General features: G+C 42.3%; 1 protein-coding gene across 1 annotated transcript in view; it reads left to right on the top strand.

The window, feature by feature from the left end:
• The window catches only part of RABEP1 (rabaptin, RAB GTPase binding effector protein 1), a 47751-nt gene extending 20828 nt beyond the window's left edge, over positions 1-26923 (top strand). The window contains exons 4-18 of the mRNA XM_066563237.1: positions 948-1108; positions 6435-6548; positions 7869-8004; positions 8770-8948; positions 9875-10000; positions 12166-12633; positions 14232-14336; positions 15024-15140; positions 16431-16529; positions 17895-18035; positions 19034-19223; positions 19534-19589; positions 20035-20133; positions 20943-21059; positions 23092-26923. Of these exons, the coding sequence (XP_066419334.1) occupies positions 948-1108; positions 6435-6548; positions 7869-8004; positions 8770-8948; positions 9875-10000; positions 12166-12633; positions 14232-14336; positions 15024-15140; positions 16431-16529; positions 17895-18035; positions 19034-19223; positions 19534-19589; positions 20035-20133; positions 20943-21059; positions 23092-23193 (2210 nt within the window). The 3' untranslated portion in view covers positions 23194-26923. The remainder of the gene's footprint in view (positions 1-947; positions 1109-6434; positions 6549-7868; positions 8005-8769; positions 8949-9874; positions 10001-12165; positions 12634-14231; positions 14337-15023; positions 15141-16430; positions 16530-17894; positions 18036-19033; positions 19224-19533; positions 19590-20034; positions 20134-20942; positions 21060-23091) is intronic.
• The last annotated feature ends 113 nt before the right edge of the window (positions 26924-27036 follow it).

The following is a 27036-nucleotide window of genomic DNA, read 5'->3' as shown; positions in this document are numbered from 1 at the left end:
TCATCCTTCCACAAAGATAAGTATGATGTCTGTAATTTGACAAGTCTGCAAACAGCTTTAAGCTGCCAGCATGATTCTCTTTTTTCCTTTCTGTGTGAACACAGTTCTGCTCTCACACAGTCAAGTGTCCCTCCAGTACTCACATGGGCCTTCCCCCAGGGTATTGACTGCACATGCTGCTCTCTCAGTCCTGGGTGGTTTTTTTCAGATAGTTCTCATCTATTCCTTGTTATATTTGCACATTGCACAGCTGTTGACATTTCCGAGACAAAGGAAATGAACACAAGGATATGAACTGGGAACAGACTATTGCCACAAATGTGTTTTCTTAAAGGTTCACAGACAGGATCACACTATCCTGAGCCTAGAGCCTGTCAGCTGTGGGCAGTTTTTCCATCACCTCATTGTGCTTTTCACCCAGAACAGACAAACCTTCATGTATATTGAGTACACAAATGTCTGTTTATTTATGATCCACACAGATACATGAGCCTAGATTAAGGCTCAGCTGTGCTAGCTGCTGTCCCTATGTAAACAGGCAGCTCCTGAGCTGAGAGGGGTGGTATGAATCCTGGGGAAATGGAAGCTGTGTGAGAAGTTTGAATTTCTTTGCATTTTGGAGTACCTTTTAAGGGCTCTAGTCATTTGTTTGGATGATGTACTTGTGTGCTGCTAAGTAGGATATTAGTCATGTACATTACCTTGAAATTAGGAATTGCACAGTTCTTGGGAATTGTTTCTCTCTGTTCTGTTGATGGTACTAATTGAAATTTAGTTTCAGTTCTTTTACTTATGTATTTGGGTTTTGGGGCAGGAGTCTGAGGGAAGGGAGAGTTGTCCTAGTTTTGATTAATTATAGTAAATCTTTGAGTGGTTGGAGATGGACTTCCTAAAGCCCTGTTCTTTAACTTACATTGAAAAGAAGTTTTGAAAATGCTGTTTTCTAGAGACTGTCCGTGACTATGAGCTGCAGTATCACCACAGGATGGAGCAGGAGCGAGCTCAGTGGAGCCAGTACCGAGAGAACATGGAGAGGGAAATTGCAGAGCTGAGGAGGAGACTGTCTGAAGGCCAGGAGGAGGAAAACCTAGAAAATGAAATGAAAAAGGTACATTGGAAAGGAGTTCCTCAGTTTCTGTTTGAGGATAGGCCCGTGGGGTCAGGCAGGGGTTCATTCCTATGGCTGCTGTAATTCCTCAGCAGTTTACACAGCCTGGTGCTGCCAGCCTTTGTTCATGGAAGTCATCATGACCTAATCCATTTAAAGCCCTAAAAGCTTTGTTCCTAATTATGTGCATTCAGTGAGAGAATTGCACCTGAGAAGATGGTAAAGTTTAGCCTTCAGCTGGTAAAAACAGGCAGCCTTGTCAAGGCACTTGTCATGATGTCAAATGAGCACAAGTAAAACCACCTTTAGATTTTTCTGGCCTGACAGTAAACTGCAGTATAAAGTTTGCTTTACACCTCTTTACTTTTGCTTCTTTTTCCAGCTCTTAAAAACTTAAAGTGCCCATTAAAACTTCAGAGTATCTAAGATGTCTTTCCTCTTTCTCTAAAGTAAGCCATGTTTGTGCATCACAGTTCTGCTGCCTCCCTATGAAGTACAGAATCTTGCTTCACAAAACAACAGGCTCTAGATGATGAAAAATAATTGCTCTGGAGTATGGACAGATGTTGTTGTAGTTGTACAAAGATCTGATACTAAGAAAACTTCATAGATGAAGTAGATTGAGGTGCCTTGTCTTGAGGTTGAATTTTCTTTTTATTTTTTGTTGAGGTTGAAAATTTAATGTGTTTCAGACAGGAAGGAAATTGAACATGTCATAATAGATCAGTGCATTATAAAAATCTTTGTGTATCTTATTATAATAACTTGCATTTTCATGAATTTCTCATCTCAGCAGGCTTACCTTAGTCTTCAAGGTGTTCTAACACAAATTTAAAGTAGTGACTGAAATTCAATAAAGTAGGTTAACGTCTTCTAATCTGCCACATCACTACCTGTCCCTGTTCCTGCTTGCTGTCTGCAGAAGAAATGCAGTATGGAATACCACAAACGTTCCACATGAGAAACATTTTAGCTATTTTTACTGTGTTGTAGCAGCAATCAGTGTTAGTGTTGCAAAATGGAATACTTTTTCTGAGACCTAGGAAGAGGCTCCTGACTATTGGTAGTTGTAGTTGATTTATTGCTGTGGGACTGCACTTCATGGAGCCCTGATTTCAAAGGTAAGAGTTAGGGTGAAGCCTCTTCTAATCCCACTGCAATTGTAAGACATTTACTGTTTTTAAGAAAAGGTTTCAGTCTTATTAAGGACAAAAATACTTTGGTTGAAGCTGAATGGAGCTTCAATCCAGCAAAGCTGGATCAGTGAGTCTTGTAGAAACAACCCAGAGGATGCAGAGTTCACAGTGTAAAAGCCCTGGCATTGCATTCCCAACTACCTGCCAAGAAGCACTTCCAGAGAACAATCTCTCTCAACTGATTCTTATTTTTAATCTGAAATTACTGATTGTGTAAATTGAAATTGCAAGCTGCTGACATGACAGCACAGCTCACCTAAACTCAGTGGCTTTAGCAGAGAAGTTCAGCTTAGCAGATAAATAGCATTTTCAACTATAGTCCTTTAAAAGGGAATTAAATATCCCTAAAGGAAAAGGTGGTCAGTTTATTAATCTCTGGTAACAGGACTTTGGAAAGCTTTCTAGGCCTGTAAAGCAGAGGAACATGTACCTTATGTAATAGTAGGGGGAGGGGGAAATCTGGTTTTCAGAGTGCAGCTTGAAATAATTGCTTAAACTGCTTTGCATGAGGTTCTAATCTTCTTTGTTATTATTAAACCTGTGAGGTTTTTCCTCAAGGAGACTAAGAATTAGATCAAAATTAGGAAGAGGACGTTCAATTTTACCTAAAAACAAACAAGCAAATCCCAAGCCCATAAAAAGGTTTGCTTGGGCAGCAAAATAATGAATATTCATGTGTCAGCAGCCAGTGTGAAAAGAGGAACTTTCTTGATCACTTGGAATGTGTTATTTGAAGACTTGTGATCAATTCCTCATGCAAAATGGCACTTGCAGCCAGCAATGCTTATACTCCATCTTTATTTGTTCTTTTGTCAGAAAGAGCTTGTCTGGTGGAGCACATGCTCTTGTTTGCTTCTCCATGTAAATACATTTCAGGTTGCAAATTGCTGATTTCTGTAGAGAATTTGTCTGTTCTGTGATTTTGTATCATAAACCAATGATTCCTAAGAAGTCATTTTCTAAGAAAACCTTGTAAATTTGTCTTCTTAATCTCCCTTCCCAACTCAAAAAAGGTGGATACCTTGACCTAATGATTAACATGCTCACCTAGTGATTAATCTTTCAGAAAACTTGGCAGTGATTTATAAAAATCTGTTTTCCTGTTGGGTTGTAGTACCAGATAGGTCTGGGTTTTTTGTGTTTTCACAGCAGCTAAAAGCAATCTATCACAGCAGCATGTACTTCCCTGCTGGGGAATGACTGGGCTGATTCTGGACATGGGGATGAGCTGTCCCCAAACTTTGGCCACTGGCAAAATATGACTTGGCTTTTTTTTTTATTTTATTTAAGTCAGACCTCATTTTCTGTTCAGGAAAGGATCTGTTTTGCTGTTGGAGCTGTGATGAATATAAATACTCTTCTCAGCACAGTTGTGTCAAACTCAGTAACAGAAGTCTGCAGAGCAGGTATTTTGTGTACAGAGAGAGCAGGAAAGTACAAAGCTCCTGTTAGGAATTGTACTTATTAGTCAGGAGAGGGGAAATTGGAAAGGAAGAGTAATCAGATTTCTGTGACAGAGTTGGCCATAAAATCTGATATACAATAAGCTATTTTTGTTGGTAATGGTGAAGAACAGTGGGATAAATTTAGAGGAGTTTTAAATGGTTTAGTCCTGCTTTAAAGAAAAATCTTCAAATTGTATCCGTGTGTTTTCCACTTGTCTCATTTTTAAGGAACAAAGATATAATGTTACCTGGGATTTCTCCAGTCAGATGTTTGTTCCTCTGAAAATGACTTGGACTCATTTTTAGCATTATCTCTCCATGGAGTCATTTTCCTGCTGTGGTCTGCAGGTCCCTCAGTGTGTTCTGCAGCCCCTGTGCTGGGGGAAGCAGGTTTGGCTGGGGCAGAAGTGGTTTGGGTGCTTGGTTTTTGGTTAAGGAATGAGTAAAGGTGAGCTGATCTCACATGTAATACTGTGGCAGTTGACAGCCAAGTTAAGTTTACTAAAAAGTTAAAAGGAAATAAACATTTTAAGGATCACACCTCTAGAAGAGTCTGAATAACACCTCTTAGCACAGGAAATTTGGTGCTGTGGCACCTCTTGCCACATGTGACAGTATCTTTAAGTGGCATTTTTCAACACTACAGATATTCTCCTTTTATTAAAAGGTTGAGTGGAGCTTTAACCTTGATTTTTGGAGTCTCAGTAATTCTGCTTTATGTCCAGAAGCAGACCCAGGGCCCAGCACTCCTTTTGATAGCAGAGAGAGGCTGTTTGGAGTGTTTAGCTCAAGATCACACTGACCTTTAATAGGGATCCTTACAATATGTTGCAACCACAGTGTCAAACTTCAGCTCTGTTTACCAAGCAGTAAAAGCTGGAGTAATTTTTCTGTATGTGAAATGTGATACAGTTTTGTCTTTCCAGTTGTTCACAGTCTGGTTTTGCTTTCAGAGAACTTTCTGACAGTTTCTCTGAACTGCTTGGTTCCTACACAGGCACATTTGTTGCTCTGTATTCTGTGGTGAGCCATGTGAAACCAGGCTGGCAGTGAAATATTGCTGCAGTTATCCTGAATAATTAGAAAAGAATGTTCAATTCATTCTATTAAATGAATAGAACTGATATGATAAATGAAATATAAAGCAATGCCTGAAGTGGAACTCCTGCTCCCATTTGTTTGAAAAATGTGACTGTTGAGTTGCTGGCTGCAAGCACCAGGGTCTGGGTGTGTGTGACAGTCACATGTCCCTGGTATTAAATTCACTGCCAAGTGACATCCCTTGCTTTCCTCACAGCTTTTATTGGTACTTCAGCAGTGACAAATGTAGCTGAAATAAATTAAATGTAAAGACATTTAATTTAGTGTTGTGTTCAGAATTTTCTGTAAAGCTTTAAAATTGTAGTGCTTATATAATTGACAGGTATTGCAATAACATTTTACTTTGTCTATTAATTTTAAGTTAGAAAACTTCAGTGATTAAAAATATTTTCTATTTCTCTTCCTGAAAGTCTTGCTCAGAGTACAGTTGTCAATAAGCTCACCAGAAATTGAAAGTCAAATGAGTAACCTCTAAAACCTGCATTCTAGTCTAGTTTCAAAACCAGACATGAGTGTTATCATTTACTGTCTCTCTTTGCTGATGAGGTTATGAAAGGTGCCATCCTTTGAAACTCCAGCTTTGGGGCACAGCTCCCTGCCCTCCCTCCCCTGCTGAGTTCTTCCAGTAGAAGACAGAGAACAGCTGAGCTTTCTGAGCCTGATGCACAAAGCCAGCCCAAATTAGAATGCTGGAATTTCTGTGCCTTGGAGAGTTTCACTGCAGCAAGTATTTGAGTGTTCTGCTGGCTCCTGGGGAGTCTGTGGGAGCTGCTCCTTTCACTTGGAATGTCTGCAGTGCATCCCTGAAGGAAAGGCAGAGCATTTAAGAAATGGGGATGTCAAGGCCACACATTAATGTGCAGTTCTGCTTTTGAACCCTGAATGCTATTTCTCATCTTAATTCTTGCTATTTTTACCTGTTTTTCCCTTTTTTTCCCCCCTTTCCTTGAAACAGTTCTCTAATTCTGCTGCTCTTTGATCTTCTCAGAACTGCTTTTTGAAAGAAATCATGGGGTAAATTGTCTATATATAGTTAGAAATATTCAGTACAGTAACACCAAAACCTGATGCTGCATCAGTAGTAATGTAAAGTTGAAAAATGATCTTCTAAAAGAGAACTGAGCTACACTAGGCATTACTGTGCAGCTCCATTTGCTTTTAACTTTTTGAGTAAGTAACTGCATGATCAGTACCTCATCATGCACTTCTTTTGGGTTTTTTCAGCAGGTTGTGGGACAGTTAGGCCTTTAATAAAGTGCACGGTGTTTTAAATGCTTGATCCATACATTTTCTCCCAGGCATCAAGAGGGATACATTTGCTAACATTCTCTTTTAAAACAGATACTTGTGGCTTAACCCATACATAGATTTAAAATTTAGTTGCCTTCTGTAAATGGAGTAATATCAGCCCATTGTCACAGAGATGGCTGCTGAACTAAATAAATAGCAGTAAGATGAGCATTGAAAGTGGAAGTTTAGTCAGCTTTTTTTTGTTGATGTAGAAATTTTCTCCAAATGTCTCCAGTAGTGGGAACTGGTGTGAAAATTCTGATGATGCATTACAATTTATTGTCTGAACTTCAGGCTCAGGAAGATGCCGAGAAGCTGCGCTCGGTTGTGATGCCCATGGAGAAAGAGATTGCAGCCCTAAAGGAGAAACTGGCAGAAGCTGAAGAAAAAATAAAAGCAGCATCAGAGGTGAGGTGGAGCTCTAACTGGATCCTGATTTATGTCTTGCAGCATGCTAGTTTGATGCAGACAAGTCAAATTTTATAAGAGAGAAAAAGGTGTCTTGGGAAACTCTTCTGGAGCTCAAATATCATGTTTGGCCTAAATATATTTTTGCATCTTTTAGTTTTGAGAGTTGCACTATGTTTGTGTGTGAGATCTGGGTTTAGAATAAATTGCACAGCTCCAGATCTACTAATAATAGAAGAAGCTCTAAAAAATACCTGCTTTGCTCTTCTCTCAGCCACCTGGCCTCTGGGTTATTGGCACACTTGGAGCCACAAAGTCAGACTTTCCCATTTGAAAGGCTTAAAGGGCAGCAGATGGAAGGTTTGGTGTCCTAGGGCAGGAAAGCTGTCCCCAGCATCAGTGGCAGTCACAGCCCAAGGCTGTCCTGAGCCCTGGCTTGGCGTTGGCGTGTCCTGTGCTGTGCTGAGGGAGATGAACAGCAGCTCTCTGCAGCCAGTTAGGAATTGCCTGGAGGCTTTGGTTTTCTCTAAGATAAAGCCTCCTGTGATTTTCTGACTCAGCAAACTGTAAAACTGAATAGTGCCATAAAGAAATCTTTCCATTTGTTCCTTGTTCCAAAATGGAATCCAATTCTCCAGGTATCACGTCTGACAGATATTTATGTACCCCTGTCTTACAAGGTTCTGACTGGTGATTCTGCAGGACACTGATTTCTGCTATTAAAAAAAAAAAAAAAAAAAGAAAGAAAAAATCCATATCTATTTCTTCAGTATTTCTTGATTTTGCTTTTTTGCTTGAATTTCTTTTTGTTGATAGATTTTCCTTTGTTTTTGCAACAGTCTTTCATGAGTTGGAAAGTTTCTTTTCTTGTCTGTCCTCAAGTTTTCTCTCTTCTTAGGCTTACTTCAAGCTTGCCTGTTTAATTTTTTTCTGACTACTATGATTACTCTGTTTTGAACTAAGGAGTTCTTGGCTTATCAGCATTTATCAGCTGATAAGATCCTGCCTATCACCACTGATTACTTCACTGTCTGCTTTCCTGAGATATTTCCCTTTTCACCATCTGTGCTCAGTGCTGCTGTTGTGATCCAGCTGCTATAACTGTGATACACTGACAGGTTTGACTTAGAATTTTAATGAGTAACTCATTCACAAGTAAATACAAGCCCTGCCTACACACTGGTAGTTGAATATTTGGGATTTCTGCAAATAAACTGGTCCTTCAGCACCTGTACATTACCTGAACAGCCAGCACTATAACTTCTAACAAGAAGGAAATGTCTGAGTGTTCACCCACTGAGCTGGTTATTTTTTATTCAGGTTAAAGAACTGAACCATTATTTAGAAGCTGAGAAGTCATGTAGGACAGACTTGGAGATGTACGTGGCTGTTCTCAACACACAAAAATCAGTCCTGCAAGAAGATGCAGAGAAGTTGAGGAAGGAGCTGCATGAAGGTACCCACCTAACAATAATCCTTTGACTCTCTCCACTGAGGATGCAAAACCCAGTGGAGCTGTGAACTCTTTTATCATTTCTTACTTGAACTTGATGGAAACAAATTGGCAGAGGGAAGCAGGACTTGTAAATGTGAAAGGCCATAAAATGTTTGCAGAAGAATGGAATGTGGAATTCCCTCATGTCAGGAAAACAGCAGAGTCATTCATTTCCTCAAGGCTTATTGTTGAATATCTGCTAAGTTTTTAAAGCATTGCAAGCTTCATTCTTGCTGAAGTGATTTTAGGTGTATATTGTATTAGTGCATAGTTGTGAGCATTATTTCCATAATGTATGGACCTGGCTCCCTGAGGTGTGGCAGTGCTGAGTGTGGAAATGTCCCTGTAGGGCACCACAGCCCAGGGTCACTGCAGAGGAGTGGAAACCAGGACCTGCTACTGAAGTAAATAGGGATGTAGAAGACAGTTTTCTGAACCCAGCTCTAAAAAACCCCAAAACTGTTAGAATTCCTGAATGAAGTTGAGGCATTAGTCTTCTCCCTGGGAAATCTTGAACTGTCAGTAATAAGTCCCTAATCACAAGCCAAGTTTGGAAATTAAGAAAATGTTGTTTGAAATAAGACATTATTAACCTAAATAGTTGTTGAACAAAGCCTGACTGTTCTTAATTAGACCAATAATTACTTTTATTCCTGAAAATGCTTCTCTTTGGAAGAGATATTTAAACACTTGTGGTTCAGAAGAATTTTTTCTCTGCTTGCATAGTTTGCCATCTCCTAGAGCAAGAGAGGCAGCAGCACAACCAGCTGAAACACACGTGGCAGAAAGCCAATGACCAGTTCCTGGAGTCCCAGAGGCTGCTGATGAGGGACATGCAGAGGATGGAAATTGTGCTCACCTCAGAGCAGCTCCGGCAGGTGGAAGAGCTGAAAAAAAAGGATCAGGTTACCTGCTGCTTTCCTCATTTTGCTTTTATTTTTTTGTAATACTGTAGGTTTACTGTGGTGTAACAGGCATGGAAATCACATGTTGGGTGCAAGTGTGGTAATAGCTCAAAAAATGAGAACTGGCAGTTTGAACTGAAATCTCCCCTTTAGTGACAGCTGGCAGTTATAACAGACCCCATTTGGACAAGTATTTGAATAGTGGTGTATATAGGAACTCTAATGTTGCCAATAGCTAAATGAAAATGTAAAAATATCCAGAAATTACTCTGGGAGGGAGAAATAGTCATCTGTGATGCAAAATGTCTGGGTTAAGGATGTCAGCAAGTTTCACTTCTTTTTAGGTTTTTTCAGCCTTCCAGTACATATCCTAGGCACAAATTAAGACTTTCATTTTAAATTAACTTACACAAGTGACTGTACATATTTATGATTTAGTGATCTATTATGGGTTTTTCTTGATTCCTTCTATTCCATCATTTAGTGATCAAGGCACTTTCTATTTCACTTTTTTAAATGTTCATGCTTGTGTAATGGCTATTAATGGGTCTTTTAGGGGTGTAGATATGTTATATATTTATAGTCTATACAACAGCCAGTGTAACAGCTAGTTTTGTTACTTGCTAATCTTTATAATTAGAATTTTAAACTAAGTAATATGCTTCTTGAATAAAATCATCCTAAAACCTGAATCAGCCACTAAATGTGCAAAGTTCTCACTTCAGTCAGTTAGGGTACCTTGTGAAATGAACACTGTATTTATTAACTAAATGAATATTTATGTGAAAACCACTGGGTTTTAACCAAAATAATCCTTTTCAGTGTCTTCTTTGTAGCTTAGTTTATCATGAAAGCTGAAGTCATGACTATTATGGTGAAATTAAATCCCGTTTTCTGTGTATGCTCTATTGACCACTGATTTTTAGGAAGAAGATGATCAGCAAAGGCTTAGCAAGAGAAAGGAAGAGAAGCAAAAAGATTCAGATGATGAAACAAAGGCTTCATGTTCTCTGGCCCCTGAAGAAACCCTTACCCAGCTCTCTAATGAAGAGGTAAAACAATTGAATCTTGTGCTTGTGCTTGGACATTGCTCAGGGTGTTCACTGCAAATAAAAATGCAAAGTTACAGCCCTCTATTCTCTGTAGCTTCTAATCTTATTAGGCAAAAAAAATCCTCAGAGTTGCAGTTGAATCTATAAATCCTAATTAAGATTGGAAGACAATAGTGCACCATCCTGAGAGGTGCCATTAAAAATGGTAATTTACATTTTGCATTCTGGAGGTTAACTGCTGGTAGGTTCTCCTGGGATTTCTAAGCATGTTCTAACACATCTAAATGTTCAGGATTAAGCCAATTATATCTGAACGTTCAGCAAGAGTGTTGTAGCTGCTTTGCTAATCAAATTGTTGAATTCTCTACTTAGCCTTTCTTAGGGTCCATTTTGGTTTTGTGAGTCAAATGAAGGAAAAATTAATAAAAACCCACAAAGTTTTTGTGCTACAGGAGCTTATTTAACCTTCAAGAGACTTGAGAATTTTCAGAGTGAGACAGTGTTTTGCCTGGTTTTTAATCATTTTTGAAGGGAAAAAAGTATATATTTTAATATATGTATTCTGAAGTAATTCCTTTACTTTTATCAAGGACTTATAACAGTTCAGAATGCAGAAAGATGTTCAGAATCATGAGATCTACATGTAACTGAGATCTAGTTCTACCCTTTAGCCTACAAATCACTTTCTGTTTCAAATACTGTTTGTATCTTCCATGTCCAGATATGCAAATGAGGCATTGGTGAGGAACAAAAAATTTATATGCTGATGTTTTCTTTAATCTCAGTTCATAGCATGTTCTTTAGTCCATCATTCACAATACTTATTTCCTTCTAAGATTTATACATCATGGAAAATTTATATTTTGAGAAGGAGCATAATTTTCATCGTGGTTTGGGTTTCTGTATGTGTTTGGTTTTGTTATTTATGACCTTTTTAGCTGTTCAGAATATGTTTTATATGTTGTAATCAGTCATTCATCAGTTCTTACAACTTGTTATAATTTGTTATAGCTTCTAAGATCCTCTCTCTTGGGCAGTTTGCAATACAAACAGATGATTTGTTAATATTGTTTTGGTTCTCACAGAACAGCTGTAGCCTGAAAATGCAGTTTTATGTAAGTCTGTATTCCCTTGGCTTTTTTATTATGGACTTGTATATATACATGCAAATATAAGTATTACTCCTAAAAATGATTAAAACAAGGCATTTACAACAGTAATAAAACAGTAGTACATAATATATATATATCTATTATAGGTTGCAAGCACTTATATGAAGTGCCAGCAGCTTGCTGGTCTCTGAACCTCTTTCAGAAATGATAATTTTTCTCAAGAGCCTGGTTCCAGTGTTACTTCCTTATGTGTCTAATGGCAAAGCAGAAGTGCATAATATTTTGGAAGGTATTTTGAAAGCAGTCATGTGCTTTTTAAATAAAGCATTACTGCTCTCTTTTCAGTGCTACAAAAAACAAAAATAGATCGAGAGGCTCCATGTGCCTGATACACATCACAGGACAATTTGTGTGGCTTTTGGTGCTGGCATTCCCCAGGATACCTTTGGGTCTAAGCCCAGCCTTTTCCCTTTTCTTTTTTTTATGTACAAATAACATTGTGAAGAAGATATTTTGGTATTTTGTTAGACGTTCAAAGCAGAAGAGAAAAATAGAAGAACAACGTATACTTGTCAGTATAAGAGTAGACTTTAAGTATATTTTTCTCTGTTTATTTTTGTGTTAATGGAAAGTGTTTTTTTTGTGAAAAACTTCTGAATTTCATTTTGGAAGTGAAGTATCTGCCTTCTGTTGTGTAGATTATGGTTGCAGAGGGAATGTTGCTAGTACATCTCCTCATGGGGGAAGCATCTTGCCTCAAATATTGGAAGCTGGAAGGTGACTGTGTCCTTGCTTCTCTGGCAGGAAGGTAGTCTTACAGAAGCATTCTGTTAACAGAAGACTTTTTAAACTTGTTTTATTTGTTTTTGAATTCTAGCTGGTTCATTTCAGTTCTCTGTCCCTTCCTCTGTGACCTTAAACTTAGAGAGCAGATGTTCTTGCCAAAAAAATTTAACCTTGCCTTTGCCATGCCTTGTAATTAATGTCCAGCATTCCTCCTGTACCACTAAAATGGAGTAAATATTTGTTTTATTCCTTGATTTTCAATTCCAGGTGCATGTGAACAGCACCCATGGCTCAGTCCATTCCCTGGATGCAGACTTGCTTCTTTCCTCTGGAGAATCCTTCAATAAACCAGACACTGATATGTTTAAAGATGGACTTAGGAGAGCACAGTCAACAGACAGTCTGGGCACATCTGGATCCTTACAGTCCAAAGCTTTAGGGTACAACAACAAAGCAAAATCTGCTGGGAACCTGGATGAGTCAGACTTTGGACCACTTGTTGGAGCAGATTCAGTGTCTGAGAACTTTGATACAGCTTCCCTCGGATCCCTGCAAATGCCCAGTGGCTTCATGTTGACCAAAGATCAGGAAAAAGCAATCAAAGCAATGACACCAGAGCAGGAAGAGACTGCTTCCCTGCTCTCCAGTGTCACCCAGGGCGTGGAGAGTGCTTACGTGTCCCCCAGCGGGTACCGCCTGGTCAGCGAGACAGAGTGGAACCTGCTGCAGAAGGAGGTGAGACCCCTGCCCTGCTCCTCCTCCTCCTCCTTCTTCTGGGCTTTGCCCTGAGCCAGCTGGGGAGGGATCAGCTCACATCCAGGGCAGATGTGCACTTTCCCCTCTTGGAATGCTTCTGTGAGTGGAACACATCCAGTGTAAGGTGGATGAGCTGGCCCTGCCCCTGGGACAGGCAGCTTTACTAAACACACGATGCTCTGGATTTTGAGGAGGAGGCTGTGGAACTCAGTATTGTCTGAGAGGGGGTAAAAAAGGTGGGAGAACTTTAGGAGAAAATGGGAAGTTGAGGAGAGGGCGTTATAGTGGAGCTGGGGATGAGTGGAAGGCAGAGAGGAGCAGAAGCAGCAGAGCTGGGGGTGCTGCTCTGTGTGCTGGGGGGGTTGCTGAGGGCTGTGCACTTTGGAAATGAGCAACCAAACTATGCCCAAGGCACAAAGTACCACAGAGAGGCTCCAGGAAATTGTTGGGGACTTGCATCATCACAAACCCATTTGTGAGAGCAGCAAGCAGCAGATTAGACTGAATCCTGAGCCAGTTGCACTGTGGATGACCATGGAAATTGTTGCTTCTGGGTGTTCTGCCTGTCAGTTTTTCCAGCAGCTTTATATGATGCCAGTTCAAAGCTTGTATTTGGTTTTTTGCTGAAAAGTGGAGTATTTGGGGTTTGCTGTGGTTTTTCTTTCAGAGGAAGAGAGGCCAAGGAACAACACTTTAGGGGGAAGAAGAGGTGGGGGGAGATAATAATCCATACTGGGTGAAAAGGGAGACAAGATGGGAGTAAAAAAAAACATATAAGAATGTAGTGGACGAGAAAAGGCCAGATGAAATTAAGAACTACATATTTTTTTCTCTCAATTTGTTGAAATTTAACTTAGTGCAAATCATTGCTTAGGAGGTCTCTCCAAACTTGTTGTCAAGTTGCTTTGTTGTTGTTTCCCTATTGATTTGCTGTGTCTGGAGAAATTACAGCATCTGAGCTCAGAGCTGAGTTAAATCTTTACTCTTGAGTGTTCCCTTGGCCTGTTGACATTTAGGTGCCACTTTACTTCAGGCCTGTTTCAGAATCCAGAACAGAAATGCAGCTTCCCACATGTTCTGGAGGCAGGAGCACACACTGGGGTGTGAATGCCTCTTGCTGTGGGTTGGACATGGAGCAGCAAACACAAGCACAGATTCAGCTCAAACTTGACCTGCAGCTGGAACTTTGATAAAACTTCCATTTGTCCCCTTGGCCAAAACCAGTGCAGTTCCAGCAGGACAGCAGCTTTACTCTTGCTTTCCCTGCTGCCCTCCCCAACACTGTTATTTTCTTCTCTCCTGTTTGGTTTCTGTTTGTCAGAAGAGCACAGCAGTGCCTTGATGAACTCTTTGTGCTGTGGCTTTTTGTGCTCATGGTGGGACCCATGGCAGGAAAAGCTGATATCCCCCAGCTGATTTGAGTTATCCTTCACTTGTAGAGCAACTCAATCCTGCCTTTACACGATTCTGCCACTCTTTTGTCAGCAATGCTTTGTGGCCACACCACACCTGAGTGTGTGTAGCATTCCCTGGAGTCTCCCCTGGCTCAGGGCAGGTGCTGACTCTGTGTCCTGCAGGTGCAGAATGCAGGGAACAAGCTGGGCAGGCGCTGTGACATGTGCTCCAATTATGAGAAGCAGTTGCAAGGGATCCAGATCCAGGAGGCTGAGACCAGAGACCAGGTGGGAATTCTCTCATTGCTTTAGCCAGGCTTTTGCAGCTTTTTTAACTACTAAGGGCTCTGTTTTATTAATTGGTTTTAATTGACCAAAATCAACATACTGGGTAACTTGACATAACTTGATTTGTTATTCATGTGTGGTCAAGTACATGAATTTCTTAGGGATTCACCTTGAAGAACCCTTTATTTGATGCTGTAAGGCCATGCACTAGTGTTCTATAAAAAGTATTATGCCCATGCTGAAGTCAGTATCTTTAATAATTTATATTTTAAAATGCTTGTCATGCACTAAATTCTATTATCTTTGATACTGTAGGATCTGTTAACAGAAAAGGACCTCATCCTAGCAGCATAAAATGACTTTCAAGTCTTGGAGGATATTTGTTTCCTGCCATATACCAAAGAACAATTTTCAGATGGGTGTGGAAGGCATGAGTCACGTTGTGCTTTGAAATAAGTGATTGAAGTCATTACATGGCCATGGTCCAGTGCAGTTTGATGTCCCACGTTCCCTTAGAGGGATAATCTGTGCTGGAGCCTGTTTCAACAGCAAAGGAACTTCTGGGTTGCATAGGATTTTTGGATTTTTGAGGGATTTTATGTTGTTGGTTTGAGGAGTGAAAGGGTTCAGGAAATAAATTCTCCCCAAGAGAATGAAAACTGAATTAATTTTGTTGTGACAACACAGGTGAAAAAGCTGCAGGTGATGCTGAGGCAAGCTAATGACCAGCTGGAGAAGACAATGAAAGATAAACAGGAATTGGAGGATTACATGAAACAAAGTGCTGAAGACTCCTCTAATCAGGTATAAGGATTTGTAATTGAGGTCCAGGAATGATGAAATGTTCTTTAAAAGTATGTAAAAAAGTAAAAGTAAAAGTATGTAAGAATGTTCTTTAAAAGTATGTAACAAGTACTTGTGGTTTTTTAGATATGGATGAGCTACTGGCTGTAGAGGCAACACAAATGAGGATTTCTAGGGTTGGTTATGCTCCACCTGAGTCTGTCACAGTTTCTAGAGAAATCTATTGTCTCTGTTATTGTGTTACCCAATTTTGGCCTTAAAATATCATCTCTAATCCTGAACTCCATTACAGAGGGGCAGTAGGAGTTTGAGTAATGTTTGAGTTTTGGCATGACCCGTGTCAGAAATGACCCAAACATGCAAACAGGGCCCTGTGCCCTGGGCACAGCTTTGTTCCTAGAGGAGTGGTTCTGTTCCACCACCTGCTCTTATCAACATTTGACACCCAGTTAATGGACTTGTGGTGAAGAATGCAGTAATGAGGAGCTGAGCAGGCATTAGCAGGACCAAAATAGGCACTGAACTTCTTTAAAATAATAGCCCACTGGAAAGATGTTTCAGTCTGAGATGTGTATCTAATGAAGCCAAATATAATGTGGAACAATGAAGCCAAATAAAATGTGTAGTAGTCATAGTTAAAAATAAAAAGAAAAAAAATATCATCATCTTTGGCCTATTAAAGCTTACAATAGTAGGTACATTTGTGTACCAGACACTGAATTTACTTCACTTGGGCTGGAACTTTGTCTCTTCCATCCTACCCAGTATTTTTTCTTACTAAAGAATCAGTCATTAGACAAAGTCCAGCTTAGACAACAGAAATATGTTTATATGTTTATATGTGCTTCTGGCTGTACCAGGGTGCTGTTAATTAAGTAATGATTAATCTTACATGTGTTGTTGTGGAATGACTTGTAAAGTTTTTGAAGGTGGGTGCTTTCAGAGAAAGGTACAAAAAATTCAAAAACTGCTGAAAACTTTGAAAAAAGCTCTTTAGTTTCCTTTCAGTGTCTCTGAAGTGGCCTGCATATGAATTTTATTAGAATTAACTGTTGATTCAGAGTTTGGTAATTAGAATATGATATTGTTGGTGCAGAAATACAGCATCTGTCCTTACTGCCTGGAGCTGCTTTCCTGCCTGAGTGAAGAATTAACATAAACTTCAGTGGCTTAGTTTGAAATTTCAAAGTACCTATTAGTAATGATAACAGGCAAGAGAACTTATTTCTTTTTCAGAATCTGTTCCATGCTTTATATCTTACATGTCTGTCTGTGTTTTCTTTCTTTAAGATCTCCTTGCTCATGGCCAAGTGCCAGAAGTCAGAGAATTTCCTCAGTGAGCTGCAGCAGGCATTTCTGCAAGCCAAGAGGAGTGTCCAGGAGCAAATGGTAAGACAGGTTAATTGCAGAGATCATGAGCAGCCCTGTTTGTCTGACCCTGGGAGCTCAGTGTGTCTGTAAAAGGCTTTGTGTGCCCAGCCAGGCTTGAGCATCTTCACTTGCAAAGGGCCTGGGCCAGTGAGCTCTGATGGCAGTGCTGGGGCTGGATCAGTTTGTGTCATTCTGTGCTGCTCTCTGTGTTCCTGCACATTCAGGAGCAGGGAGATCACTGCCCAGCTTCTTTTCCCATTATTCATGGTCTAATTCCATGTCTTTTTGCTATCTCAACTTCACCTCAAATCTGAAGACAGAAGATTTTCTCAAGACTCTTTTTTAGGATTCATCACAAGCACCATCATTAGTGAATATTTTCTCAGGTTTTAAAGATGAATGATCAGTGTTGTTGCAGGTCAGACTTAAAATAGCAGCCCTAACACCCAGGGAGAGATATGTATGGAAGCTTAATTTTTTAAAACTATTTTTGAACATCTTGCTGGAATTAAGCCAGAAAATAGGAAGAGCACCTCATGTTTTAGATCTAAGTTTGACTTCCTTAGAGCAACTCATTCCTTTCTATATCAGAATCAAATTTCTTCTTTTTTCCTCCCTGGCACAGCATTTGTGGGGGACTGAAGAGAGAATTCATCCTCATGAACCCCAGTATTGCATTTTTGGGGTCAGGGATTGTGTGCAGCACATCAGGGCATTGCTGGCAGAGATGCTCTGCATGAGAACTCATCTGGTGGATGTGCAGGAGATTCAGAAAATGTGTTGATCTGAGTCTGCTTCTCCTGCTATTGCTCACATCCCTGGTTCCCCATTTCCATTCCTCTTGGAAAACTCCCCTGGATTTTTTTTTTCTTTTGTAATGCAAGCAAAGCCATGTCCTCTTCATCCCTTTCTTTCCATGGGATCAGCTGTTCTGGTGCTCTCCTGGGAGGACAGTGGGAGGCAGACACCCACCATGGAAAGTTCCAGGGTGAATATTTCAGGTTTTTGGATAACCTGCTCTTACAGCTGGGTGCTGAGGTGCTGTTAATAAACATCTCTGCAGCTCCTGAAAGCACCTGTGGTTCCCCACCCTCCTTCCCCTCCATGAGCACAGCCAGCTAATGGATAAACACAGGAGGAAGGTGGGACACTGAACAAAGCTGGATTTTATTTATCACTGCTTCCTCCTCTCTGCCTGGACCTTTAAAGTTGACCTTGCCAGGCCAGAGGGAGCTGCTGGTGTTGATCAACAGCATCATTTTGTTTCCCTTCTTTACAAAGAATATTAATTCACCAGACTGCTGAAAGTAGGGGTAGTAAATGGGGCAGAAGAGATCTGAGCATGACCCTGAGCGTGAATTTCTGCTTTTCTTTGCATTGTAGGCTGTCCTGACACAGTCAAGGGAGCAGGTTTCAGAAGAGTTGGTGAGACTGCAAAAAGATAATGAAAGTCTTCAAGGAAAACACAGCTTGCATGTGTCCTTACAGCAGGCTGAAGATTTCATTCTACCAGAGGCAACAGAGGTAAAATATTTTTAAATCATTAACACCAACAGTGCTTGTGAGTTGATCTCACTGGAGTATTATTCTTTATCAAAAAGCTGTCTCAAACAGCACAAAGAACATTAATTGGGGTTTTAACCCTGGAAGTCTGTGATGGACAAAGCCAGCCAGTGGTCCCCCTGTGCCATGGCTGCTTCAGGGTGTGGATGGATTGTAAAACCATGGTCTGAGAGCTAACTGTGGTCTGACAGCTGCTCTGTGGTCAGTGGAGTGTGGGCTTGGCCCAGTTCAGCCAGTTCAAGCTGCATTTTCCACCTGGGCACACAGGTGTTCAGTCAGCAGAGCCCCACTGTATTGATTCAGTAATTCAAGTGAAGCCAGTCACTTCTGTCCAGTTAAAACCAGTAATAATCCAAAGCCTTGAATAATGATAAACCTTAGCATCCCTTTCAGGGCCACTCCTTTCCTTTCAGCCTAAAAGATTTGGTGGTGCTGAAGGACAGAAGGAGCATCATAAACCCATGGGGATGTTTGCCATGTTTCCATTTCCTGGGGCCAAGCTGACTGTGGCTGTCATTCCTTGCTGGGAGCAAGGGCTGGGCTGTCAGGGCAGACCCTGGGGCAGCAGAGCTTTGTCTGGGGTGTCAGGGCAGGCCCTGGGGCAGCAGAGCTTTGTCTGGGATGTCAGGGCAGACCCTGGGGCAGCAGAGCTTTGTCTGGGATGTCAGGGCAGGCCCTGGGGCAGCAGAGCTTTGTCTGGGATGTCAGGGCAGGCCCTGGGGCAGCAGAGCTTTGTCTGGGATGTCAGGACAGACCCTGGGGCAGCAGAGCTTTGTCTGGGATGTCAGGACAGGCCCTGGGGCAGCAGAGCTTTGTCTGGGATGTCAGGACAGGCCCTGGGGCAGCAGAGCTTTGTCTGGGATGTCAGGACAGGCCCTGGGGCAGCAGAGCTTTGTCCTTGTGCTGATAGCCCAGAGCTGGGTGATGCCAAATGCTCATCTCTGCTAATCCTGATCCAGGAGCTCCGGGAGCTGATCCTCAAGTACAGGCAGGACATCATCAGTGTGAGGACAGCAGCAGATCACCTCGAGGAGAAGCTGAAGGCAGAGATCCTCTTCTTGAAGGAACAGATCCAAGCTGAGCAATATTTGAAAGAAAATATAGAAGAAACTCTACAGCTGGAAATAGAGAATTGCAAAGAGGAAATAGGTGAGCAGGGGTGAAACAGTCTCAGAATAGGAATATAAGGAATTATTAAGTTGCACAAAGACTTGATTTTGTAGTAAACTTATCTGAATTTTGTGTGTAGACTTACCTGAATTCTAAATACTGTGCACTTTTGAAAGCAGAGACACCAAAGCTGTGCAGCTGAAAACAAAAGTACAATTATTTGTTTGCTTTTGAGGTACCTTTGCTTTAACATGAGCTTAATTCTCCTTTCAATATTAACAGAAGTAAACAGGGTATGAACAATTCCCTGTTTTTCTTGCATTTAAGTTTTAATGTTCTTGTTTTTCAGCTTCCATTTCCAGTTTAAAAGCTGAACTGGAAAGAGTAAAAGCAGAAAAGGAACAGGTAAGAAGCTCTTTCACTGTGGGATTTTTGGATTTGGTGCTGTGGGGTTTTTTAATAAAGGGGTTTTTATCATCTTTCCTGTATTGATGCCAGTGTAGGAATAGGACACATTCATAGTTCTGTTCCTTAAAAGGTGTTTGATCTGTTTTATTGATCTGTAACCTAAATACTGGATTAACTAATTCCTAACTACTACTAGCCTACCTAACACTGACGTAAATGTCAAGTTTGGATATTTTTCTCCAGCTCCAAAAGTAAATAAATAGAGAGAGAAAGTGATGTTATTCAGGTGTTTTCTCTGCCCCTAGAAGAGATTATTTGGGTATGTTTCTGAGTTCCTGAGTCCCCTAAGTACTGAAAGATACTTAGGCTTCCTTATGGAGGGACTGTGGGAGATGGAAATGTTATGAATTTTAATTAATTTTTTTGTATTATTATTATACAGTTGGAAAGTTCTTCACAGGAAAACCTGCAGCAGCTGGAGAGTCTGCAGGAGGCAAAGAATGCTCTAGAAGAACAGCTGAAGAAGGAGACTGCAGCAAAGGTAGCTATGATGTCTGGATGTGAAGTGTATCTGCATCTTTTGTGATGAGCAGCTGTGTCAGAGAATGTGGCACTACCTAAGAATGAAAAAAAGAAGCTTTTGAATGTTGGTAAGAAACTGGCAGGGCAATAATGTCCTCTGGATGTGGTTAAATCCTCACCCCTGTTTTCACTGGGATTTGTAAAGTGGTGGCTCTGAATTGCTGCTGACCTGACATCCCTTGGGTTGCCCTCCCAAGGGAAGGCTCAGGAACATTCCAGCCTGTGCAGTGTCCTCATAACCAAACCCTGGCTTGGGGGCTTTGATGCTTTTGAAGGAATGTTTGGGATTTTTTGTAGTTGCTGTAGGAAGGGGCTCTACTTCAGCACCCAGATGAAATAATTGTGATCTGAGCACTCACTCTCTGCCCTCTCTTGTTGTGGTTTTGGTTTTTTTTCCTTTCCCCCAACACTTCTCTGACTAAAGCTCAGGACAGCAAGACACTTAATTGCCAGCAGCAATTACTGCCCTTACCATGAACTTACTGCACTGGAACTCAGAACTCTGCCTTTGTATTTTGAGATCCCTGCTCATGGTGCTCTTAAGGGACTTTGGGCTTTTTCATGCCTTAACCAGTCTGTTGGCACCTGTTAATGGGTATTGGCCCCTGGTTTTGCACTTTGGAAAACTGAGGTGTGGAAAGACTGGGTTAGTTTGTTGCCAGGGCCCTGTGAATGCTGTGCTGCTCTCCTCTGGTATCACACTTTAATCAGTTCATACAAGCTGCTGATTTTTATTCAGTTCAAGCATAAGAACCTTTTCCTCCTCAGGCCAACCTTGAGCAGCTGGTGTTTGAAGAGAAGAACAAAGCCCAGAGGTTGCAGACTGAATTGGATGTCAGTGAGCAAGTGCAGAGAGACTTTGTAAAGCTTTCTCAGACACTTCAGGTAAGAGTCCAATCAATGTGTAAGGGCTGCTTTAGTTTCCTTATTTCCCCAGAGCTGAGTAAAATAAGAAACAGCAGTTGTAAATTTTCTTATGTTGGTATTTATGATCTATTTTAGAATTTGTTAGTGTAATAAACTTGCTCAGGTATTCCTACTATGATATTATTATTAAAGCTATTGGGATTCCATCTTGATTACATGGTTCTAGCTAATTTTCAGTTATTGTACTAAAAGCAACTGTGCAGGGCCAAAGATGATGGCTCTTCCAGGCCTGTGTTTTTCCTTGTCCATCTCCTGATGCTTCCAATGTGATATTTTCATAGCAAATCATTCAGATGCAAATATTTGAGGACAAAGTAAGGAGCTGGTACTGCTTAATCTGAATATATGAAGTGGTTCTTAGTGTTACAATTACTGCTTTCTGTTTATGCATTCTAAAAGTCTTGTCCTTGCTCTTGTCTCTGCTGTTTTCCTTGTATTTCCTCCACCAAGTGGACCTGTGGTTGATGTGAGGTGGCTGAGGGGAGGAGTTTTCTCAGGGGTGTCCCTGAGGCTGATCCAGGTTTTTCAGGCTGTTCTGCTGCAGTTTGTGTGCAGAGGAACTCTCAGTGACCTGGGGAAGCCAGGCTGGACTGGGCTCACCTTCAGGGTCTGTGTTCCCAGAGTTTGTGCCCCCTTTATGTTCCAGCTTTGCTCACAGAGGAGGTGCTGAATTTCAGCCCCATCCCCTTGCAGTCCTTGGCCAGGCCCTCAGTGACATCCAGCAGAATTCAAACTGCACATTTTCTGAGCCAGGCATTCAGGTTTACTTGGAAAATTAACACCAGAACATGGGAGATTTGTTTACTAGACACAGTTTAGCTGGATGGACAATGGAGATCTGTCCTCTCTGGCTCTGTGTCTGGAGGAGGTGGTAGGACAAAGGAGACTATTGAGTTGTCCTGTTCAGGGAAGTTGCTTCTTGCTTGTCCTCATCCTCACTTTTTGGGTGCAGGCACTGTTTTATGCAGTTCTTAGAGCAAACAGCCACCACTTTGAAGATGTGTGGTGGACTCTTCCACAGCTTGCAGGTAGTTCAGTAAACCTTGAGCTCAGTTAGGACTGTAGCTGTGTGTTGAGTTTTCTTTCTGCCCTAAGCAGTTACTGCACATCAGTTTGTGCTCAGTTGAAGCAATGGTTTGTGCCATGTGCACTGTACACAGTGTGAGATGACCATCAGAGAGGATTGTGCTTTCTTGGCAGGGTTATTCCCTTCCCTGGCCTTGTCAGTGAGAGCCTGAGCAGGTGCCCCTTGTGTGAGGGGTTCACTGGCCAAATCAGTTATCAGCAGTTCAGAGGAAGGGTTAAAAAGCAGTGAAATGCTAGTTGGGGATTTATAACTGAAACCCAGATCCTATTGCAAAGATGGTGAGAGTTTGAGTGTGAGAAAGAAATCAGTTGTGCTCTCTTTGCATTGGTTCCACCACAGCTCTGCTGGGCCCTTTTTCAGCAGACAGGAAACAGCTTAGACTGGATTCTCAGCAGAGCAAGGAGTGAGCCTGGAAATGGGATGTTTGCTCCAAGAGCATTTTGGCTGTGACCTTGAGAGCCTCCAAGGCACGTGTTGGGCTGCTCCTAGGAGGGTTTACTTTGCACATCTCCAGTTTTCCAGTACAGTGTCAGTGGCTGGACATGAGACAAAACACAGAGTGCTGACGATGCCTGGGACCCCCAGAAAGTGGGGGATTATTGTAAAATCACAACTGCCTCATGTCTTCTTCCTATTCTTAGGCCCAAATTAAGCTTGTGCTCCTTCACACCTTGCAGTTCTTCAGCCCCTGGGGATGTTGGATCCCTTAGGGGGTCCCTTTGGGCCTGGGTGTGAGCTCTGGGTTCTTCCCCCTTTGGGCCTGGGTGTGAGCTCTTCCCCCTTTTGTTCTGAGCTCTTCCCCCTTTAGGCCTGGCTCTGAGCCCCTTTAGGCCTGGCTCTGAGCCCCTTTAGGCCTGGCTCTGGCTCTGCCCTCGCTGACTGAGTTCTGTGTTGTTCCTGCAGGTGCAGCTGGAGAGGATCCGGCAGGCAGATTCCCTGGAGAGGATCCGTGCAATCCTGAACGACACAAAACTGACGGACATTAATCAGCTCCCTGAAACATGACAGGCACCCTGATGGGCTCCAAGGCTGTGGCTGAGGTTTTTAACTCATCTTTATAGCAACATTAATTATTATTTAACTCTAACCGAGAGAGCAGAAGACAACAGAGGGGAGCAATGACTTAAGTTTTGTTTCTAGAGGGGAAAAAGGTTTCGTACTGGGCAGGAAGAGAGCACAAGGGTGACTTGTAGTGTAGGAAGGAGAATTTCTAATGGAAACACTAATGAGTGCAGTGTTTCGTGTTCCACTGAGTGGGATCAGTCCTTACATTCTGAAAAACTTCCCTCTTTCAGCCGACTTCGTAACCTAATATAGAGTTTTGGAACATAAACCCCTGTCTTTCCCTCTGTTCTTTCCCCCACTACTGTGATCAAAGTAGCTGCTGGAAACTATTGTCCCTCCAAAACGTTGAAGAGCAAAGTGGTTGAAGTTTTTCTGTTTGAATAGTCAGTAACAGTATTCAGCTAGCAGAGAGAATGAGGTGTAGAGTATGCTGTATGAATATTTTATATTAAAATATGACTTTATTAGCAGGACACTGGATATTGATCTTATTTCATAACTCAGTACTTTTTTTTTAAAAAACCCATTGGCTCTGTGAAGAATCTGAATGCTGCTGAAATGTGGATATGAGTGAGCTGTCTATCTCCTGAACAGATAAATGCTAATCCAAAAGAAAAAGAACACTGTACTGAGAATTTAACTCCTTGCCATTTTTCTGTTGAATTCAGATACAGAAAGAAAAGCACAAGAAATGCACTGTTTTGTAATCTCTTTTCACAAATGTAATTTAGAATATGGAGCTACAACCAGTTGTTTCTCATCTCCTAAAGCTGAGCAGTGCCTGGAATCCCTTCTCTGTGGAAAAAAACAAACCAAAAACCAAGCAAACAAAAAACCCAAACAGAAAAAAGCTGGTAAAAGTCATGTGCATATGTGAGCATTGGCCTGAGGTGGGGCAGGTGTGCTCTGCTCTGGGGGTGGCACAAGGTGTGAAGGCAGGAGCTCTCTGGGGAGAGAAGGTGTCCAGTGAAGCTGTGAGTGAAGCTGTTCCTGCCCCCTCTGCCAGGGCAGTGCCAGCACCCAGGGAGGCACTGCCAGCCCCTCCTGGGCAGGGCACAGCCTGCAGGAGCTGCAGGGTTGTGCTGCTGGAGGGGCAGTGCAGCTCTGCTGTCCTGCACTGCTCAGGGCTGCCTCCTGTGCTTGCCCTGGTCCTGCTCCCAGACTGTTCAATTACACTGAGTAATGTGGCAGCAGAGGCAGGAAATTCTTGGGATCACTCAGTTGCCAGGTTTGGGTTTCTTGTTCTATAAAAGTCTAGAGGTAACATGAGCATTCTTCCTCCTCCTCCTCCTCCTCCTCCTGCACTGCTGGAGTTCCATGCATGCAGCTGGACACATTCCTGAGCTGTTGCAGGTGTTGATGATCCTGGTGGTACAAACCCAATTCTTGAACTTTACAACTCAGTTCAAAGGAGGCTGAAGGAGCAGATCCTGCTGTCCAAAACTTCTTAGCTTTTCCTTCATTCCTTGATGTTTTTCCTTCATATACTTGGCCAGAGATCTGCTTTTCTTCATCACCTTCAAAAGTGACAGAAAATGCTCCAAACTGCAATGCACATGACTATATATTTTAAGTGCTTAGATCCTATTTTTAGCAGTGTATATCCTGCTACTGACATAAAGTCAGAACCAGTGGTTTTGAAGAGGAATGCCTTAAAAACAGCCAAAAAAGCATCATACAAGCTCAATTCCTTGCCACTCATTACAAGAATTAAAGCATTTTATTCACCCTAGCAATTAATTCTCTTCATAATCCTGACACCCAAAAGCAATTTTTCCCACCTTAGTAATGACTAACAGATGGCAGAGCTGTCATGTCTAGAGATGACACTTACTGTCACATTAAGGTGACGTTGAAGTGTGGCTTGAGTCTTATTTGGCAAGTACCAGATTAGGGGTTTTTACTCTTCCTCACTATTTGCTGAACTGTGGGTGACAGCAGCCAGGTCCTGATGCATAAATCCAGGACCAGATGTTTTCATTCGGTTTTCCAATGGCTGGGTAGACTTTGGAGACAAAACTACAGGCCTTTAGTAGGAGCTGCAGAACAGAAAGGAAAACTTTTTTCTCTGTTCCCACCCTCCCTTGCCAAAATGTGTACCAGGTTACAGGGTTAGTTACTGTAACTGGGGCCTCACCTGTGCAGGAGGTGGAAGGAAGCCTCTTGTATGGCAAAACTACACCACATCCTGCACCTTCTTCAGCAAGCTGAGCTCTTTAGGAACTGCACCTTGAAGTCTTCACAGTAAAGTATTTTTTGGTTGTGTTTCTGGATGGTCCCAGTGTGAGAGAGCAGGGAAAGGGGCTGTTCTGGCCTTCCAGCATCCCTTGCTGGTCCTGTGTCTGACCTGTTCTGAGCAGCCCTGGCTGTGCTGGCTCAGAGCCTTTCAGGTGCTCCAGGGCTGGGGGCTTTTCCTTGCTGTGTTTTTATGGCTCATGGGCACAGCTTTCCCCACTGTGGTGGTGTCAGGGCGAGCTCATGGCTGCAGCCTGGCAGGAAGGAGGTGAGTGGGGCAAATGCTTTGGGCTCCTTGGTAGCCCCAGGGCCTGTGGAGCTGCTCCAAAGGCAGACCTGCAGCCCTGGGGGTGTGCACTGTGTGCTTTTCCTTGTTGGTGAACCAGGCACTGTAAAAGTCCCTGGAGGAACTTTGGTGTGGAGAGGAGGGCAGGCAGCTCTTGCGTGGTTTTTCCTTTTCACCTCCCTGTTCCATCACGCAGCCCAACACCTGTGCTCCTGTCCCAGTACCAGCTGTGGCCATTTTAGTGTTGGAACACGAGTCACCCTTTTCACCAACTGCTGTAATGTCAGACTTTTAAACAATTCAGTTTGCAATTGGAACCCTGGCTGTTCACAGAAGTGGTGGGAGATGTGCTCCCTGCAAACTGCTGTCCCTCCTGGGGGAAGGACAGCAAAGCTTCAGCAGCAGCAGCTGAGCTTCTGCTGAACTCAAACTCACAGGGGCCTTGAAAAGCAAAACAAGACAGTGTGTGCCAAATTTGCAGAGCAAATTTAAAAGACTGTAAATGTAGGAAAAGCTCTTGGTGTAGATACTCACTGGATGATGGATTCTGGTGTTGCTGCTCATGAACATGAGAAAACAAATGCTCTTCCTTCCAGGTCTGGGTGTTGTGGAGCATGGCTGGGGCCAGGGTGGGTTCTCCTGGCTCAGGCAGTGTCACTGCTCAGCTGTGCCAGGGGATGAGCTGCTGGTGGAGGCTGTAACAGGGCCCAGGTGGAGTTCTGTCTGCATTCCTGTACCTGTATAGTCTTAACCTGTACAAAGTGTTCTTGCAGCATGTCTGGTACCCCCCAGCAGTGCCCCCCCTGTTTTAGCAGTGCAGTAACTCCTGTCCCCCCTGAGCTTCACCATGGCACCTTTTCCAAGGGCAGGGATGAGGGACAACAATTCCTTATTGGCCACTAGAGTCTGTCTACAGCAGAGACTGAATTGGCCTTGTGATGGCAAGAAGGACTGCAGAGCCATCTTGGCAAAAGGCAAACAGTGTTTGGAAGTCAATACTGCATTCCAGTGAGCCAAGCCATTGGTGTCCTGTGCAATCGTGGGTGTAGAATTCTGCTGTCTCCAGGATTCCAGTGTAACCATTTGTTAACTGTACTGAAGGTGTGTCCTTTATGGAGAAAGTGTTCCAAATTAAAAAAAGCTGCTGAAGTGTGTGTGTGCACGGCTCTGGTCTTTCTCCTCTGCCTCCTGCCACAGCCTCCCCCCAGGGAACCCCTGATGGAGCAAGGGTGGGAGACTATCCCAGGATAACCCCCAGCTGA

This window comes from Molothrus aeneus, chromosome 20, assembly GCF_037042795.1.
Source record: "Molothrus aeneus isolate 106 chromosome 20, BPBGC_Maene_1.0, whole genome shotgun sequence".
Classification (NCBI taxonomy): Eukaryota; Metazoa; Chordata; class Aves; order Passeriformes; family Icteridae; genus Molothrus; species Molothrus aeneus.
Note: the sequence above shows the minus strand (reverse complement) of the source record. Positions and strands in the feature narration are given on the sequence as shown.